Source organism: Anser cygnoides, chromosome 9 (assembly GCF_040182565.1).
Source record: "Anser cygnoides isolate HZ-2024a breed goose chromosome 9, Taihu_goose_T2T_genome, whole genome shotgun sequence".
In the NCBI taxonomy this organism is placed as follows: domain Eukaryota; kingdom Metazoa; phylum Chordata; class Aves; order Anseriformes; family Anatidae; genus Anser; species Anser cygnoides.
The window spans coordinates 17059842-17075623 of NC_089881.1; the positions used below are offsets into that span (position 1 = coordinate 17059842).

At 61.1% G+C, this 15782-nt stretch overlaps 2 protein-coding genes across 4 annotated transcripts in view; one reads left to right on the forward strand and one right to left on the reverse strand.

The window, feature by feature from the left end:
- Positions 1 to 629: 629 nt before the first annotated feature.
- NPPC (natriuretic peptide C) lies at positions 630 to 4846 on the reverse strand. Its single transcript, XM_048076653.2, has 3 exons — positions 4597 to 4846; positions 3122 to 3422; positions 630 to 1876 (listed from the first exon to the last, which is right to left on the reverse strand). The coding sequence occupies exons 1-2, from the start codon at positions 4687 to 4689 to the stop codon at positions 3135 to 3137; spliced, it is 381 nt and encodes a 126-aa protein (XP_047932610.2). The 5' UTR covers positions 4690 to 4846; the 3' UTR covers positions 630 to 1876; positions 3122 to 3134.
- Positions 4847 to 13500: 8654 nt separating this feature from the next.
- Positions 13501 to 15782, forward strand: part of DIS3L2 (DIS3 like 3'-5' exoribonuclease 2) — a 192424-nt gene continuing 190142 nt past the window's right edge. For 2 of the 3 annotated variants that reach the window (XM_067002818.1, XM_067002819.1), the window contains exon 1: positions 13501 to 13597. The gene's annotated coding sequence lies outside the window, so the exon portion shown is untranslated. Of the gene's footprint in view, positions 13598 to 14328; positions 14404 to 15782 lie in introns of all 3 variants that reach the window. The other variant, XM_067002820.1, reaches the window with a different exon arrangement.

Genomic DNA, 15782 nt, shown 5'->3' on the forward strand with positions numbered 1-15782 from the left:
CGGTTCTCCTTACACGGGGGCATCTCGGGAGGGCTCTCACTAACCCTGAGGCTGGGCACAGAGCTGCCCTGCCTGCCTGCCTCCCTCCGAGGTCTCGATTTTGCTCCCAACAGGCAATGTCTTAGCGGTCCATCAGCTGCCGCTCCCCGTCCAGCCGGACTCTGGGCGCTGCGAGGTGGGTGCCTGCCTCTGAGGGAGGTTTTGCTCGTACGGGGCCGGAGACGCCACGTGCGCGCTTCTAACCTGATGATTGAGCTGTCGGGTGTCTGGCTGAATCCTCATGTTCTGTAAAGCTAATGTTCTCTAATAGTTGGGGAGAGCATGGCTGGAGGTTTCTATGGTTTCCCGGTGGTTGCTAAGGGAAAGGATCTCTTTGCCTCTGGGTCTCGGTGACTTTCTTTTTGCCCTGTCCTAGGCGCCGGAGCCCAGCAGTACATAATGCTCGTTGTTTCCCAGCCCGCTACAATGGTTAGGGCATAATTTGTGACTCCCGTCACGGCTGGGCTGGGCGCCCACCACTCTTTTTCTAAGGCCTCTTTGAAGAATGAGACCAAAGAGCCTTCGTGCAGGAGTTTGCCTACTTGCTGTGCTCCCCGCCCCCTCGCTTGCCGTGTCCTTTAGAGCTCCGAGTCGTTTTAACGATTTATTTCATGCACTTTACATAGCAAGAAGCTGTAGCAACAGCTGTGTCCGTGAATCCTTACCAGGCAGCTCTCGGTATATTTTGGTCTGTCTATGTATTGTCCCAGGCACAGTTAAATAAACCTCTGCTGGAGGAAGGGACTTTGCAGCTTAGCAGCGAACGCTTGGCGAGCGAGAATATCAACAAGATACTTAGTAAGCTGCTGGATCCCAGAATAACAGCAACTCCAGCATCAAGCTCTGCTCCCGCGAGCACAGCCGGGGCCGGATCCGGTGCGGTCTCTTTGTTGCTGTCGGCAGGGACTGCATCTCCATACGGCCCCCGGTGGTACAGCTAGATTTACGGAACGCAATTTGGACCCAAACCTGCAGACTGGAAGCGGTTAAAACACGCCCAGACCCAACGCCGCGCTTGTCACACCGCTAGCAACTCCGGATCTAGGCTGTCGAACGTGCTGGGCTTATTTCCACGGGTGCGATTCGGGATCTGGGCGATAGACGAGTTGCCCGAGGCCGCGTGCTCTCGCGGTGAGTTCAGTTGGGCTCTGCACAGGCTTGCAGCTGCACGCAGCGCCGCGCAGGATTCGGTCCCTCTGAGCATCACAGGATTGGGCGCAAGTTTACTTTGCATATGGGATCAAAGCTTAAAATATCAGCTGGCCTTTCTCTCGCTCCTGACTTTTCTAAAACATCTGAACAATTTCTTCTTTCACTCTGTTAAAATCAATCAATCTGACATTTAAATTGTACATGAATTTGATAAATAAAGACAGGTTACAAAATGCCACACAGAATGATTTTTTTTTTCTTTACCTTTTTCAACTACTTAGGACAAAAAATGTTACAATGCTTGACTTTTCATTTAGTTACATAAATAATTTTTTATAAATATCTCTTTATAAACAATATATAAATAGCTTTACAACATAAATACATTTATGCATGACATGAATTTACAAACAGCAATGTTATACAGCTGGCTTCATCAGTCTCTTGGAAAAGCACTGTCCCTTGTCTTGGTGAGTGTTTGTATATATAATATATATAAGATAGAGAGCACTTTTTAAAAAAATAACAAAACCAAAACAGCTGGTGCCATGACTCCTCGTACCGAAAAGAAAAACACAGCCACATCTTTTGTCCATTTCGGGGGGGTCTCTGCTCTTCTAGGCGTTGCCTGGGGGCTGGCCATGCCTGGCCGTGGTAGGAGAAAACGGACTGCTGCTTCAAAGCCCTGCAAGGAACAAGAACAAGTGCATGTTAGTATTGGCTGTGCAACAGCCCTTCCCCGTTCCAAGCTGAAAGCCCCCCTGGAATAATCCTGGCATGGAGCTGGGGGGATGCTGATGTCAAACACTACGCTCGTGCTAAAGCCAAAAAAACTTTCCCCTTTGCCTTCTGGCTGTTGGGCATTAATGGGGGAGACTGAGGGAAGCTTCCCTTTCCTCCCTGAGGGTCACTGAAGAGCTTACAGCCTTGTCCTGCGTGCCTCTGCCTCAGGCTCCCTGCCTCGCTGAACCATTATCGGCCTGAAAGGACCAGATGTGGGAGCTGAATCCAAAGGGAGTTGGACCTAGGACTCCTTTGCCCCAGTCCAGGCTGAAGGTTTCTGGTCCTTGCACCCGGTAAGGACACGGTTTGGAAGCAGCGTGTGAGGACCTGACCTGGCTGGGAGACGGGCTGAGCTGAGCACGTGAGGTGAAAAGCTTCCTGATGAGAATTTGATCAGGGAGGACGGCCGCGAGCTGGCTGCGCAGCACGCACTTGCTTTTTGGAGCCCAGAGCTGGGCGACGCCTTGGGAACTGAGAGCAGCTGGACGAGGGCCACCATCAGCGGGGGGACATCCCTTGGAGCAGGGCCGTGGACCAGCGTTAGCGTCCTGCGGGCCCTGCTCATCCCAAAACTCTGCGGAGCGTCGGGATGTCCGGATGCGGTCCTCTCTGTGTCTGGTTACCCCGCTGCTGGGCAAGGGCACGTCTCTGAGCCGGGCTGCCCCCAGTGCCATTGGGGAGGCGACACTGCCCTCACCCACCAGTCCCTACGGGGACACAAATCGGGGCTGCTCAGGCGCTCAGCCCGGGTTAGGAAGCGCTGCCCTTTGCCGTCGCTGCCTGCTGGGAGGCGCCTGCGGGCTCGCGCATCCTCTTGGCCTTGCAATAAATGAATCTGCGTGTGGCTGTGACGGGTACCTCGCTCACCCTGCGATGGGTGCCTCGCTCACCCTGCCGCAGGACGTGTGCGCCCTGTAGCGCAGCCGGGGCTCGCAGCACCCCACGGGGCTGCACCCAACCTCCTTTCAGCATCCCCCACAGAGCCCTGGGGGGCCTCCTCCCTTGGACAAGGAGCCCTGGACCCCCCAAATACAGCCTGAAGCCGCCAACCACGGCCGGGCGAGCGCGCTGGGCACCCTCCCAGCCACCTCCAGCCCCAGAAGGGCCCGAGCGAGCGGCAGCAGCGCCCGCGGGCAGCCTCACTCACCGCCAGGGGTCCCTCAGCAGCCGAGGCCGCTCATGGCGCCGATGCGGTCCAGCTTGAGGCCGAAGCAGCCCTTGCCGAGCCCTTTCTTGTGCAGGCCCTTGTGGCGGCGGCCCGGCGGGTCCTGCAGCAGCCTCGCCCAGCCCGCCCGAGGCCGGGTTTCGGCCCGGGCCTCCCGAGCCTCCCTGGGGCCGGTGCCGCGGCTCCGCTCCTTCTCCTTGTCCTTGTCCCGCTCCTTGTCCCGCTCCGCGCCCGCCGCCTCAGGCGGAGCCGCCGCCGCCGCCGCCGCAGCCCCGCGGGAAGCCTGAGGAGAATGAGGGGGAGAGAGAGAGGGTCAGGGGGTGTCCCTCACGGCACCCCCCCCGCTGGGCTCCGAGCTGCACCCCTTTAACCAGGGACGCCCCTCTCCCCCTTGGGGTGCCCCCCTTGGGGTCGCTGCGGGGCTGTGTGCCCCCCAACGAGCCCCCCCAGCTCCCGCTGATGCACCCCGGGACTGCTCGGGGCAGCCCCCCGCTCCCCAAAGCGGTGCCCCCGCTCTCCCCGTGCTGCCCGCCCTGGGATTAGGGCGTCCTCGCCCCCCGGCGGAGCATCCCCAGTGTGTCCCCTCCCCTGCTGGGGTCACAGAGCCCCCCCGGCAGCCCTCAGGCTCCTTCATGCTGGGGGGGGGTCCTTCTTCTGCGGGGTCACGGCGATGCTGGGCTGCACCCCTGTTTTGTAGAGTCGGGGGGGATCAGGGATCCCCCTTCCCAGGGCTGCTGCCCCCCACCCTGTTAGTGCTCTCTGCCCCCCCCCTCATCCTCTGGTTTCGTCACCTCTGGGGGCACACCCCCTTCCTCGCTGCCCCCATCTCCCAGGCCTCCCCCCGTCCCCCTTGGGGCTGCAGCTCACCCCCATTTATCTCCCCGGCTCCCCGATATCACCCCTTTCTCTCCAGCGACACCCCCAGCCCCGTCCCACCCCTCAGCCCCTGTCCCCTCTCTGCGCCAGGTCCCCGTGCAGGTGGCGGTGGCCTCCCGAGCATCCTCCCGCTCCGCAGCACCGCGGGACACCCAGCTCCTGGGGGTACCCGCTTTTGGGGTGCCCCATGCCCAGGGGATGCTGTGGGTGCCCCTGCCTGGGCTCTGGCCTCACACCGTGCACCTGCACACGATCTGGGTCTCATCCCCATCCCCAGGACCCCAGAACACAGGGGGGGGACCCTGGGGTGACGTGGGGGCCAGGGGCCAGCGGGTCCCTGCCTGGCTGTGGTCCCGCAGGGTAAGGGGCACGCAGCGTCCCCCTCCAGACGGAGGTTTGGGGCTGGCGTCCCTGGGGCACACACACGTGGGGCAGGAGGGGGGGTCCCGTAGCACCTAAAAAGCCCCCGGGAAGGAGGATCCTGCCGTGCACCCCAGGGTGCCCCCACGTCTCCCCCTTCACCCTTAGGACACTTTTGGGGGAGCAGCGCCGGGAGAGCAGCGGGGCAGAGGCAGCCTTACCTTCTGTGGGAGCTGCGACGCCGGCTTCGCCTCCAGCCTGACGGAGAGCAGAGCAAGTAAAAGTCCACCAGCCAGCAAGGGTGAGATCTGCATCCTGCGGGGCAGCGCGAGCGGGGACGGGGGCCTGGAGGCACCGGGGAGCGGAGGGGAGCCCCCGGGGAGAGGCCGGGACGGGCGGGAGTCAAAGTTCAGAGCGGAGCCCCGAGGTCCCTCCAGCCGCCTGCGAAGTGCCGAGCCAGTGAACTTGGGCTTTCTGCTTCATTCATTTTATAACCCAACCTGCTTGGTGATGTCATCTAAACAACCAGGTCCAACCCGGCCTCCTTCACAATAGCAGGAATTTAAAGGGGGGGTCCCCTCACCCCTGGCAGGAACAAATGACACATCAGCCCAAGGCAGCGGGCTCGGGGAGTTGGAGAACAACAACAACAAAAAAAAGCGGGGGTCATTTGGCTGAGCCCCCCGCAGCACCCCCGGGCCCCTCTGGGAGCTGCCTGCCCTCCCCGTGCCCCACTGCCCCACGGCCCCTCTGCTCCCCCCGCTCCCCTGGGTGACCCCCACGGAAGGGCAGGGGGTGGCTGCTGCAGGCTGCGGGGGGGGGGGGGGTCCCGGGGGGGGTTAAGTCCCAAAGGCAGAAATGAGTGAAAAAAAAAAACACTTTTTAATTTTCTCCTTTTTTTCCACATCCAGGATTAAATCAGAATTAAACCTCCCAGATCCCTGTTTGCCAGGAGAGGGGGGACACTGCCCTCCCCGGCAGTGGCTCTGGGGACACACAGGGACGTGGTGGCAGCGGCGCTGCCTGTGGGCACGCAGGTGGATGCCTCGGCTTGGAGGGGGACCTGGCCTCTGCCTCTGCTCCCCTGGTGGGTTTGGGGGGCTTGATATTCCCCGGACATGGGGCTTGTGACAACTGCTGGCGGTTTCCTCTGCAGGACACAGTCAGCGTCACACGGTCACTGCTGGGGACAGGACCCGCAGGGACAAACCCGGCTGTGCAGCGCGGCCACCGGCTCTCCCACCTGCTGCCCGAGCTGGAGGCTTCGGGCTCTGACATCGGGGGTCAGCCCCGGCTGCTTGCAGGGGCTCGGGGCGCACGGCCGAGGGCAGGATTTGTGCCTCCAGCACCGTGCCTGGCACCAGGACGGGTGCAGCTTTTTGCTGCTTTCTTCCCGGCAGCACTGAGGGAGCCCAGCCCCATCCCATGCCCCCCAAACCGCAGGGATGCTCTTCGTGGTCAAGCAGAGAGGTGCCCCCACATCCCTGCCCTGCAGCAGGGGAAAGCTCCGGGCTCTTTCCCCTCTCCCCAGGGTCAGCTCCAGGCCAGTCCCTTCCTCCTGCAGGAGCTGCCCCTTCTCTGGGTCTCTCCAGGCTCTGCTCTGCCTCCGGGGGGGGGGGGGGGGGGGGGCAAGGCTCCTTGGGGGTCTGTGGTTTTCTGCTCCACAGCCCGGGCTACTGGGCACAGGCCACTTTGCAGGGAATCGTCTTTTCAGCTCCACGCGAACGGGAGCTGGAAGGAGAAGGTCTCGGTGGTTTTTCCATTGCGCCTGCCAGGTGGAGACAACTTGGGCTTTTTGGAGCGCAAAGTTGTACTTGGGCATTCGTCTGCGTGCAGGCAGATAAAGGCGATGGAGTTAGCGTTACAGCTGGCCCCGGGTGCCAGGTAACCGCGGGTGCAGGCACGGAGCAGAGAGGCCCCCTTCTTTCTTCCCGGGGCTCGGCACTCGCCCCCCGTGGCTGGGTGCCACGCAGCCTCTCGCAGGCGGCAGGAGGGATGCTCTGCAGCACTGCCCCGCTTCGGGGAAAAGCACAGAGGGAAGGGGAGCCGGGCTGTGGGTCCCCGCAGCCCGGGGCTGGCAGGGTGCACGAGGTCCCAGGCTCCTGCCCGGATGCTGAGAGCAGCCCCGGCTTCTCCCAGGGGAGCCCAAGGCGGGGAAGGAGCCGGGGCACGGGGCTGGGGGCACTGCATGGGGAGGAAGGGCTGCAAGCTGCTGGCTGTGAGCCCCCCTGCAGCCATGGGACGAGGGGATGCAGCCGGCTGCGGCTCTGCCAGCCCCGTGCTGGAGCATCCCAGCGTGGCCACGAGTGCCACAGCACGGCCGTGTCCTGCCGCCGCGCTCCGCCAGGCTTCCACCGGCGTGGTTTTCATTAGCGTGTTTTCTTTGTCACACCGAGCGCAGCCTCGGGTCCGGGGGGGGGCTGTTCTTTATAAATCCAATTAGTGTTGTTATTCAAATCACTCTGCCTGCCCTGCCGAAACGCGCTGCACTCAGAGACGTGGCGCACACAAAGCCTTGCCCTTAACCAGAACCAGACCGAATCCACCGGTGCTGCTTCACGGCGGCAAAAAACTCCTGGGGGGGAGAGAAGGGATAGTTAGGAAGGAGTTAAAAGCAGGGAAACCTTTTGCTTTTGGGGATGGGGGCCTGAAAGCCTTTAACCCTTGAAGGGATGGTGCCTGTGCCACCCAGTGGCTGTGGGCTTCCCCTCAGCGCGACCGGGAGGGATGGAGCCCTGGGGGTCAGGTGTGAAGATGTGAAGAAGGTGTGAAAATCCCCACGTGAGTGCTCTGCGTGTCACCTAATGTGCCCGTGTGGCAGCAGCGGGGCGTAAGGTGTCCCCGTGTCACTCTGTCAAGCTCAGGCCCGAGCCACTCGCCCCTCTCCTGAGCATCACCCAGCATGCGAGGAGCCCCGCGCTGTGCAGAGCACTGCCCCCGGGCTGCAAGCGATGGAAACCCACGGAAAGCAGGGAGCTGCGTGCTGCAGGGCTGAAAATTAGGAAAAGCCACCGAGCGTCGCCGAAGCGGGCTGCCTGCTGAGGAGGGAAGCGGGGGACGCCGGTGGATGACTGGAGAGGGATTCGTGGAGTGTGACTGGTGCCAGCGTGATGCGGGGCGGGGGGAGATGGTCACAGCGTCACCGCACGTGGCGACAGCGCGGGTGTTTCTGCAGGGCTGCTGCCTGATCCCACGGGAGGGCTGAGTGATGCTGGGGGGAGCTGGCTCCTGTAAAACCCCCCAGGATCTGCTCTGCCGAAGTGAGGGGCCAGGTTTCGCTCACGTCCCATGGGGTGATCCCTGAGAGGATTTAAAACACGACTGAGCTCTGCCCGCCTGAGCCGGCTTAAAATCAAGCCAGAAACGTGGAGGCCAGCCCCAGGGAATGGCAGGAAGACGTGTGTCCGGGCTGTGCCCTGCACGCCGGGATGGAGCAGGAGAATCCCCCTCCGGCAGCACCCAGTGGCAGTGCCCAGGAGCAAGACGTGGGCTGGCGGCTGCCGAGAGAGCGCTACGGGGGGGTTCAAGGTGATGTGATGGGAGATTTCATCAGCTCGCAGTTTTCTACAGGTTTTGCAGTCCCCCTCCGGGGGTCCGGAGCCTGCAGGCTCAGCAAGAAGTAGTTTCAAGGGGGGATTTTTCAGGCTCCGTGGACAGATTTCTGGGAAACCACCAGCCCCGAGGGCAGGAGCAGCCAGGGGCTGGGGGGTTTGGATGCCGGGAGCCCCCCCAGCACAGGAGCCCCCGTGGGCTGCGGGTGCCTCTTCAGCCACCGGCCTGGCTCTCTGCGCCTGCAACGCCGATGGCAGCTTTCGGCCTGTTTGAACATCCCGGGTGTTTATTTTGGATGCTTCTGCTGAATGAGGTAGTACAGGAAACACTAAATGGTTTTACATTTTCCCCCCGTCTCCTTTGGGTGTAGGAGAAGGCTCTGGTCCAGGACACACGCGTGTCCAACATCCCCTCGTCCCAAAGCGGCATTATTTGATGGGGAGCTGCCCTGATGGAGCAGGAGGGGACGGGGACACGCTGTCCCTTCCCAAACCCCCCAGGGCAGCGAGGGCAAGGGGACGAGGGAAAGCCCTGTGCTGGTGCTGCCGTTTGAGGTTTGCCACGTCGAGGTACCCGGGATGCTCCGGCCACCTCCCGACTTCCTGGGTGTTTCTTCTCCCCAGGGCTGCGTGGGGATGGCTGTGCTCCAGGGCTGGAGTGGGAACACGACTTCTCAGACTTTAATTGAACATTAAAAATAAAAAAAATTAGGCAATTACGATGCGCTGGTGAGTACACGCTGTGAGTCTCCCCCTGTGTCAGCCACGGAGGATGTGAATTGCATCGCCTCCAGCTGCCAGCAGCCCCGGCTCTGCAGCTAATGTAGGAGAAGGTTGCTGGGATTTTCTGACCTAAATGCCATATTCTTCTTTGTCCTCCCTTTCCCAGATGACTGCCCTCAAAAAAAAAAGAAAAAGGGGGGTCTGGGAAAATTTCAGCTGCAATAAGGCCCCAACATCAGCCTAATCCTGTTGGTTTTGGCACTGAGCATCCCTTTGGGAAGGGTTGTTGCCCAAAGCAGTGATGGCCAGGAAAGGCCGGCGGTGGGTTGTCACCACCATGCTTGTCCCCACAGAGGAGGAATGAGGCCAGAGGGAGCCGAGCCTCATGCGGAGCCACCGGGGAGGCCCCCACAGACCACAGGGGGAACAGACACCCAGCCTGGCCCCGATATTCCCCCCACACCACCCCCATATTCCCGGGGCTCTGCCGTCAGCGCCGCGGGCACGTCGGGGCCAGGTTCTGGCTGGCCGTGGCTTGGCAGCACCTCCCACGCCTGGCTCGGAAGAAACCCCGCAGCACTGGCTGCTTTGCCCTGCACGCCCCGAGCCGGTTTCCAAGGAACTGCTGGGAATCCTGCTTGGCATCGGTCCTTTGGGGCGAAACCATGGGGCTTTCCCCGGAGCACACCGGGCCGGGGTGGAGGTGGGCACGTGAGGGATGTGCGGAGCTGCATCCCTGCTGCTCTCGGGGTTGCGGCGGTCCTCCTGGGGCTGTGGTCCCACTGGAGCCAATTTGGGGCTTTCTGTCCTTATTTTGGCAAGGGGCCTGAGCGTCTCGCATGGGGGGGCTGAGGGCAGGAGCCAGCCCAGCCCTGTGGACGTGCGGGGCTCCACAGCCCCGACTTTCTGCAGCCAGGCAGAACAACAATGCGAGCCCGCGCGGACATAATGGCCAGGGTTTGCTTGAGATACAAAGGCGCAGGGCTTTCACATGAGGTAATACTGATAAGTTACGCTCTCATTCACCGCTCCGCCTGCCAGCCGGCAGCGGGGCCACCGTTCCCCGCTCGCCTTCACCAGGACGTGCCCGGCCGCAGTGCCCCGCTGCTGCCTGGTGGGAGTGGAGCCGTGTCTCTGCCTGCGCCCCAGCACGCCAGGACCAGGAGATTTATCGCCCGAAACCGCTCTGAGCATCCCTGGGAGGCTCCAACTTGCTTCTGACTCTGGGGAGGGGGATGAAGGCAAACCAAGGGCTGGATTTTGGAGGGGTTTGGCCATAAGCAAGCAGGGAGGATTGCTGAGGATGAGACTTGATGGCATCCAGGAGGCAAGGCCAGGAGCCCCCAGCCCTGCTGCTTCAACATCCAACCCTGGCATCCCTCCTCTTTCCCTGCTGTCCCCTTCAGCTCTATCTCAGCTCTGGCCCTCCTGGCTGGGGTTGGGGTCTCCCTGGACAAACGCAGCCAAAGCAGACCTGTCCCCTGCCCGGGGGGAGCTGCCGGCATTCCTGCAGGCGCTGCTTTGTCTGGAGGAGATGGGAACCCACCAGTCCTGATCTTTGGTGGTGGATTTCCCAACCAGAGGTATGGAGGGCTCGGGAGAAGACTGAAGAAGCTGAAGGACAGGTGGGGCAAGACCACACTGGTTGTGACACGGCTAGCAGATGGGTATCTATTAAGGAGAGAGATGTTTTTTAGCTAATTTATGGCAATAAATCTGCCTCACTCCCCTCTGTCCCCCCGGCTTGTGTCCTCAGGCCAAGAAGCCAGGCGGCTCCCTGCGGCCCGAGCAATGGCAAAGCGGTGAGGGTCTGACTGAACTCGGGTGCTGCTGCAGTCGAGGCATTTCCAAGGGTGCTCAGACACTCCAGCACAAACCCGTGGCCCCTCTCTGTCTGGGTGGGCTGCAGCAAGCAGACGGAGGTGCCCGAGGGACTGCTCGGCTCCCATCCATTGCTCCCCTCCTTGAGTCACCCCGGGGTGGCTCCGTCCCCTCGGCCAGTCACTCCTGATTAACGCTGAGGTAAACGAGCGCAGGGCGGGCCTTTGCTCCTCGCCGAAACCACAGGCGGCGGAGGAGCCAAAGCCTTCGTAAGCTGATGAGCCACGCGGCGCGCTCGCCTTGGCCGAGGTGCCACAACACGTTCCTGCCTCGAATGTTGGTAGCAGCCACCCGTAACTGCCCGGGGGAAGATGGTGAGATAATGCTGCGCTGTGGGAAAGCAAGCTGGGACACCGGGCTGGGCCTGCTGCTACACAACCCCAGGGAATGAGAGCGCAGGGGAAAAATCTGCCCTTTGAGGAAGCCCGTGAGGCACCACGGAGGGTCGTGGGATGGTGGTGAGGTGAGCGCTCCTCTCTGCTTGATAGTCATGGACGGCAGATAAAGGATGGAAGCAGCCAGCCCTTCCCTGCTGTGTCGGGACATCCTGGGCTGCTGCCACGTGTACGTGTGCCCTCGTTCGAAGTGCACAAAGGAAGGGCGCTGCCTGCCCTCAGGGCACCAGGGGGGTGGCACGCCTTTGCTGTCTCTCTCATCCGCCTGGGCCAGTGATGGAGCAGAACTAAACGGGCACAAGTGCAGGCTCTGCCCCATGCACTAGACCCATTTCCAGGCCCTACTGGGCTCACGGCCCCTTGCGCAACAAGGGCACAGCTGGAGGCAGGAGGCGGGGACGATGGAGGCGTCCAGCCGCCAAGCCGTGGCCCTCTTGCCACACATGATATCACTGCGAAACCGCAGGCCCCCGCGCCGGCAGCGCTGCTGACAAACATCGAATGCCCCCGCTTCCTCCCCCCCCCTAGTCCTTCGTCTCCTGTGGAAGGAACGGGGCAGCTGGTGGTGCCACCTGGTGCAGCAGGGAGCCCGGCCAAGCTGCGGGCTTGGCTTTGTCCCCACGGGGGTGAAGAGGAGCAGAGACACGGCGTGACTCAGCGGCATGGAGGGGAGCCGCCTGCTCCCACCTGGCTTCACAGAGAGGGGGGCAGCGGGGCTGGGGGCTTCTGGGTCCCCCCACCCCATCTCCCACTCATCCAAGCGGGCAAGCAGACCGAAGGGCCTGCCCTGCACAGCTGGGGACGTGCTGCTGCCATGCCGTTAGCAGAGCACATGGCAATCGCTTTGCTTTGGCAGCGGCCGGGAGAGCAGGAGGAAAGGGGAGAGCACTGAAAGGGGGATCCCGTATCACTGTGCTCCCCCCGGGGCCCGCTCCAGCCGGGAACTACGTCTGCCCTCCAGCATCTGGGGGGACCAGCTGCTGCACACTGGTGGCTCCGCTCATGCAGAGGAGGGACGCTCGCTTCCTTGCCGTGCCGTGGCTGTGTGCCCAGTATGGGGGCTTGCTGCCTCCCAGCTGTGCTGGGGCAGAGCTGAGTCTCTGGTCCATGTGAGCAGGATGCTGCCTTTGCATCCCGGCATGAGGGGAGATGTGACTGTCCTACCGAAGGCATCTTTGCCCACCGCCTGTGGTCCCCACAGCAAAAGCGCTCTGCTTTTGGGCAGCTCCCTTGACCAACCCAATGGCAGGAAACAGAGCAGTCAGTGTCTGCATGGCTGCCACTGGGGCTTCCCCTTGAGCAGCTCCATCTCGGCGTTATCACCACGGCTTCATGGGGCTCAGCACGCTACGAGCAGGGCCTTGAGGTGGTGCATGTCCAGGAGGAGTGGGACTGGCAGTCATGGGTTGTGCATCACACATGGCCTCTAGACCGATACCAGGTGCTGCAGACACCAGCCTGGTGTTGTCCCCTTCCCAAGTGAAGGAGCAGCATGGCCTGCGCAGACCAAGGTTCCTGCTGAAGAAAAGACTGAGCAGAGCCTTTCTACACCAGCCCCTGCTTGCAGACATGCTTGAGGTCCCTTTGGACCTCCCTGTGCATGCTCTGAGGGGCTGCTCCAGGCAGACAGCTCAAACAGCGGGCACTGGGGGTGCCAGTCTTGCTTGGAGAGGCTGGTTTCTCGCTCTCCAGTTTTTCAGCTGACTGCAGTTCTCTAGAAAGCCCAGTGTGATTTTCAGGTAACAACAGTACGGCCGAATCACCTATTCCCAGTCAGGGAGACCCTGGATCTCCCTCTGCTACAAAGCCCTGCGGCATCAGGAAGAGCAGGGAGCGAATGAGCCCCTTGCCTCATCCTTTATGTGCTGTCCCCCCCGATGCGAAGCTCTGCCTGATCCCGGTGAGGATCAGGCCGCTCAGCACCGCGAGGTGCCCGTTTGCTTGGGCGCTGTGGTGCTGCGGGGCTGGGGGGCTCAGAAAGGCACTGGGGGCACAAGGAAGCTGTGGGGAGCTGGGGGTCGGCCTCTTCTCACAGATAACTAGCGATAGGACAAGAGGGAATGGCCTCAGGTTGCGACAGGGGAGGTTCAGGTTGGAAAGGAGAAGAAATTTACTGTCAGAAAGAGTGGTTGGGTATTGGGATGGGTTGCCCAGGGAGGTGGTGGAGTCCCTCACTGTCTGTGGGGGTGTCTGAGGAAAGGTTGGACGTGGTGCTTGGGGACATGGTTGAGTGGGTGACTTTGGTGGTAGGGGGACGGTTGGACCAGGTGATCTCGGATGTCTTCTCCAGCCTTAATGACTCTGTGATTAATGATTCTGTGATCAGTGATTCTGTGATTAACGACTCCGCGATTAATGACTCTTGTGAAGCAGACACCGGGCACTTCGGGGCTTTCACCGCCCTTCCGCCCCCCACAGGGCACCCCAGCCCCGCAGCGCCGCCGCCTCCACGCCCCAGGCCGAGGCCCGGACCCCTCGCGCCCCGCCACGGCCCCTCCTGAGGCCCCGCCGCCGGCCCGGCCGAGGCGGGGAGCGGCCGCTTCGCTCGGCGAGGCCTTGTGAGCCCCGCCGCGGCCCGTAGGCCGCCTCCGACCCGGAAGAGGACGACGGGGGCGGGTGGGGGGGGGGGGCGTCGGGACATTTAAACGGCGCGGAGCGGCGCGGCGCGGCCGGTGAGTGCCGGGACGGGGCGGGGGGGCTCGGGACGGGGCCCCCCCCCTCCTCGCACCGAGAGCCCGGGCCCGGGGTCTGGGCACGGAGGGGGGGACGGAGCCGGTTCCCCGGTGGCTGTCGGGCGCTGCGAGCCCTGTGGCAGCGCCGTCCCGGTGCCCCCCCCCCCCCCCTCCCCGTGGCTCCCTCCGGGGTGCGGGGCAGGGCCCGGGGCCAGGCCCCTGCGGTCCCCTGGGGGTGGTGGGGAGGTGCCGGCGGGGCTGCCCTGGCCGCAGAGCCCTCAGGAGCCCCCCGTTGGCGGTTTGGGAAGCCCCCCCCCCCCGCTGCCCGGTTTTTGGGGAGCCGTGGGGATGGGGTCGGGGGGGGGAGGGCTTGACCCCCGGGGGTCTCCCTCCGCACAGCCGGCCTGGAGCCCCCCCCGCTGCCCCTGTGGGTGAAAGCAAGGGGGGTGCGCTCCTTGCCCGCCTCTGCCCTCCCTCCATGGCCTGGGTGGCCGCCCTTGGGAAGCTAATAACCAAAGTGTGGTGTGCAGGGGCTGTAACACCCCCCCCCCCCCTTTTTTTTTTCATCTATGCTCCGTTTACGTGGCTAACCTTACAGAAATGGAGCCGGAGGCGAGAGGCAGGTGTTTGCTCTTTCCTTGTAGATAAAGATGGCAAACTCCTGTCCGCCTCAACCCGTGTTTGGAGAGTAGCCTCGCAGGCTTTTGTCAATGTTATCTGCTTCTGTTCAGCTGGCAGCTGGCGAAGGTGACGTTAAAAAGGGAGCCCGCTGCAGACCTCCCCGTGCGAGGGTTTTGTAATAGCAGGTCAGTCTATTAGAAAAGTTTAGCTATTGGCCAGCACCAATGGAAAATCTTAGGAACGAGAAGCGCAAACCACACAAAGAATTTTTCCTATTGATTCAGGGATTTTTAATTTTTGCTTTGTATTGTGAAGTCTGTTCACATCCGTGCCCAATTACTTAAGCAAATCTAGTCGCAACACGCCTTGCTTCTCTGGAAGGGTCAGAGCAGGCACCGAGGAGGAGGAGGCAGCTCTGCAACCCTTCATCTCCGCCGGGTGCCCCATGCCCAGGCAGTATGTGGGTACAGGAGGCTGCGTGGGGGCTCGTCCTCCGTGCAACTGCAGCAAAAGGGAGCTGAGAGCTGGCTGAGGGCGAAGAAAAATTCCACCGTGGTGGGAGTAGGGAAGGGAATATAAATTTCTCTTCTGCTGAACTCTGCGTTCTGTCCTGCCAACACTCCTGTGCTCAGGGAAGTGAAGAAAGAAAGGTTTCATGGACAGGGTCCTTTGGTTTAGCTCTGAGCCCAGTGCCTTTCAGTTTTGGCATAGAAAAGGTGACAGTGCGGCCTCGAAGTTCTCACCGTAACAGCTGGGGTGAAATTCAGCTGTTCAGCTTCAAACGTGCCTTGAAGGGAAAAAGGCATTTTTATGGGGCCCTGCAGGAGACAACAGTTGCCCTGGTGTACATTATCAATATATTTTATATTCCTCTTTGGTGTTAGATACAGCAGAAATCATTGATTTGTCCCGTCCACGCTTATAATTTACCTTAACAGGAGCTGAGGACAATTTACTAGATTGTCTCACTCCAAAAGCTTGAAAGCTAAAGCAGCTCAAAGAGGACTGAAAGCCTGATCTACTTAAGCTCCATACTCATGCTGCAAAGGTGGAGGGCATAACATCCCCTGCAGAAACGGGGGCTAGACGGAATGGGAGCCAGTGTGTCGCTAAGAATCACTAAGAATTACGGGCTCTTGCAAGATACTTAGTTGTGTGAGGGAGTTTAGTTTACGTCAGTCACAGTGGGAACAAGTTTTTGGCTAGTAGGACAGGCTGAAATGGTCAGTGTTGGTTTTCGGAGCAAATGTTCTGTATAATCCACTAGAGCTCCTCACTGTGCGGGTGAGCTGACAAGCGATACCTGATTTTTACCGCAACCTGTAGGTACTTCAGTGAGGATGCAGTTATTTTCAAAGGCTTCATGTTGGCCATGACAAGGTTTAGTTCTGATAACCTCAGCACTGGCACATCTGGCAGCCTGTCAGTTATTCCCTTAGTTTAGCTGGGCTGTTGAAAGGCAAAGAAGTGAGATGATTAAAGGAATCAGTTATATTCGGGGTGTCAGCACTGGGACAAAAGTCCCCATTTTGTGAGGCCCTTGGGCAGCTATGGCTTGCAGGCT

Bases quoted from the DNA above. Each gene is read 5' to 3' on its own strand.
- NPPC (XM_048076653.2), bottom strand. From the start codon at position 4,689: ATGCAGATCTCACCCTTGCTGGCTGGTGGACTTTTACTTGCTCTGCTC. The intron at 3,423-4,596 runs GTAAGGCTGCCT...CATTCTCCTCAG, and splicing joins CGTCGCAGCTCCCACAGAAG to GCTTCCCGCGGGGCTGCGGC.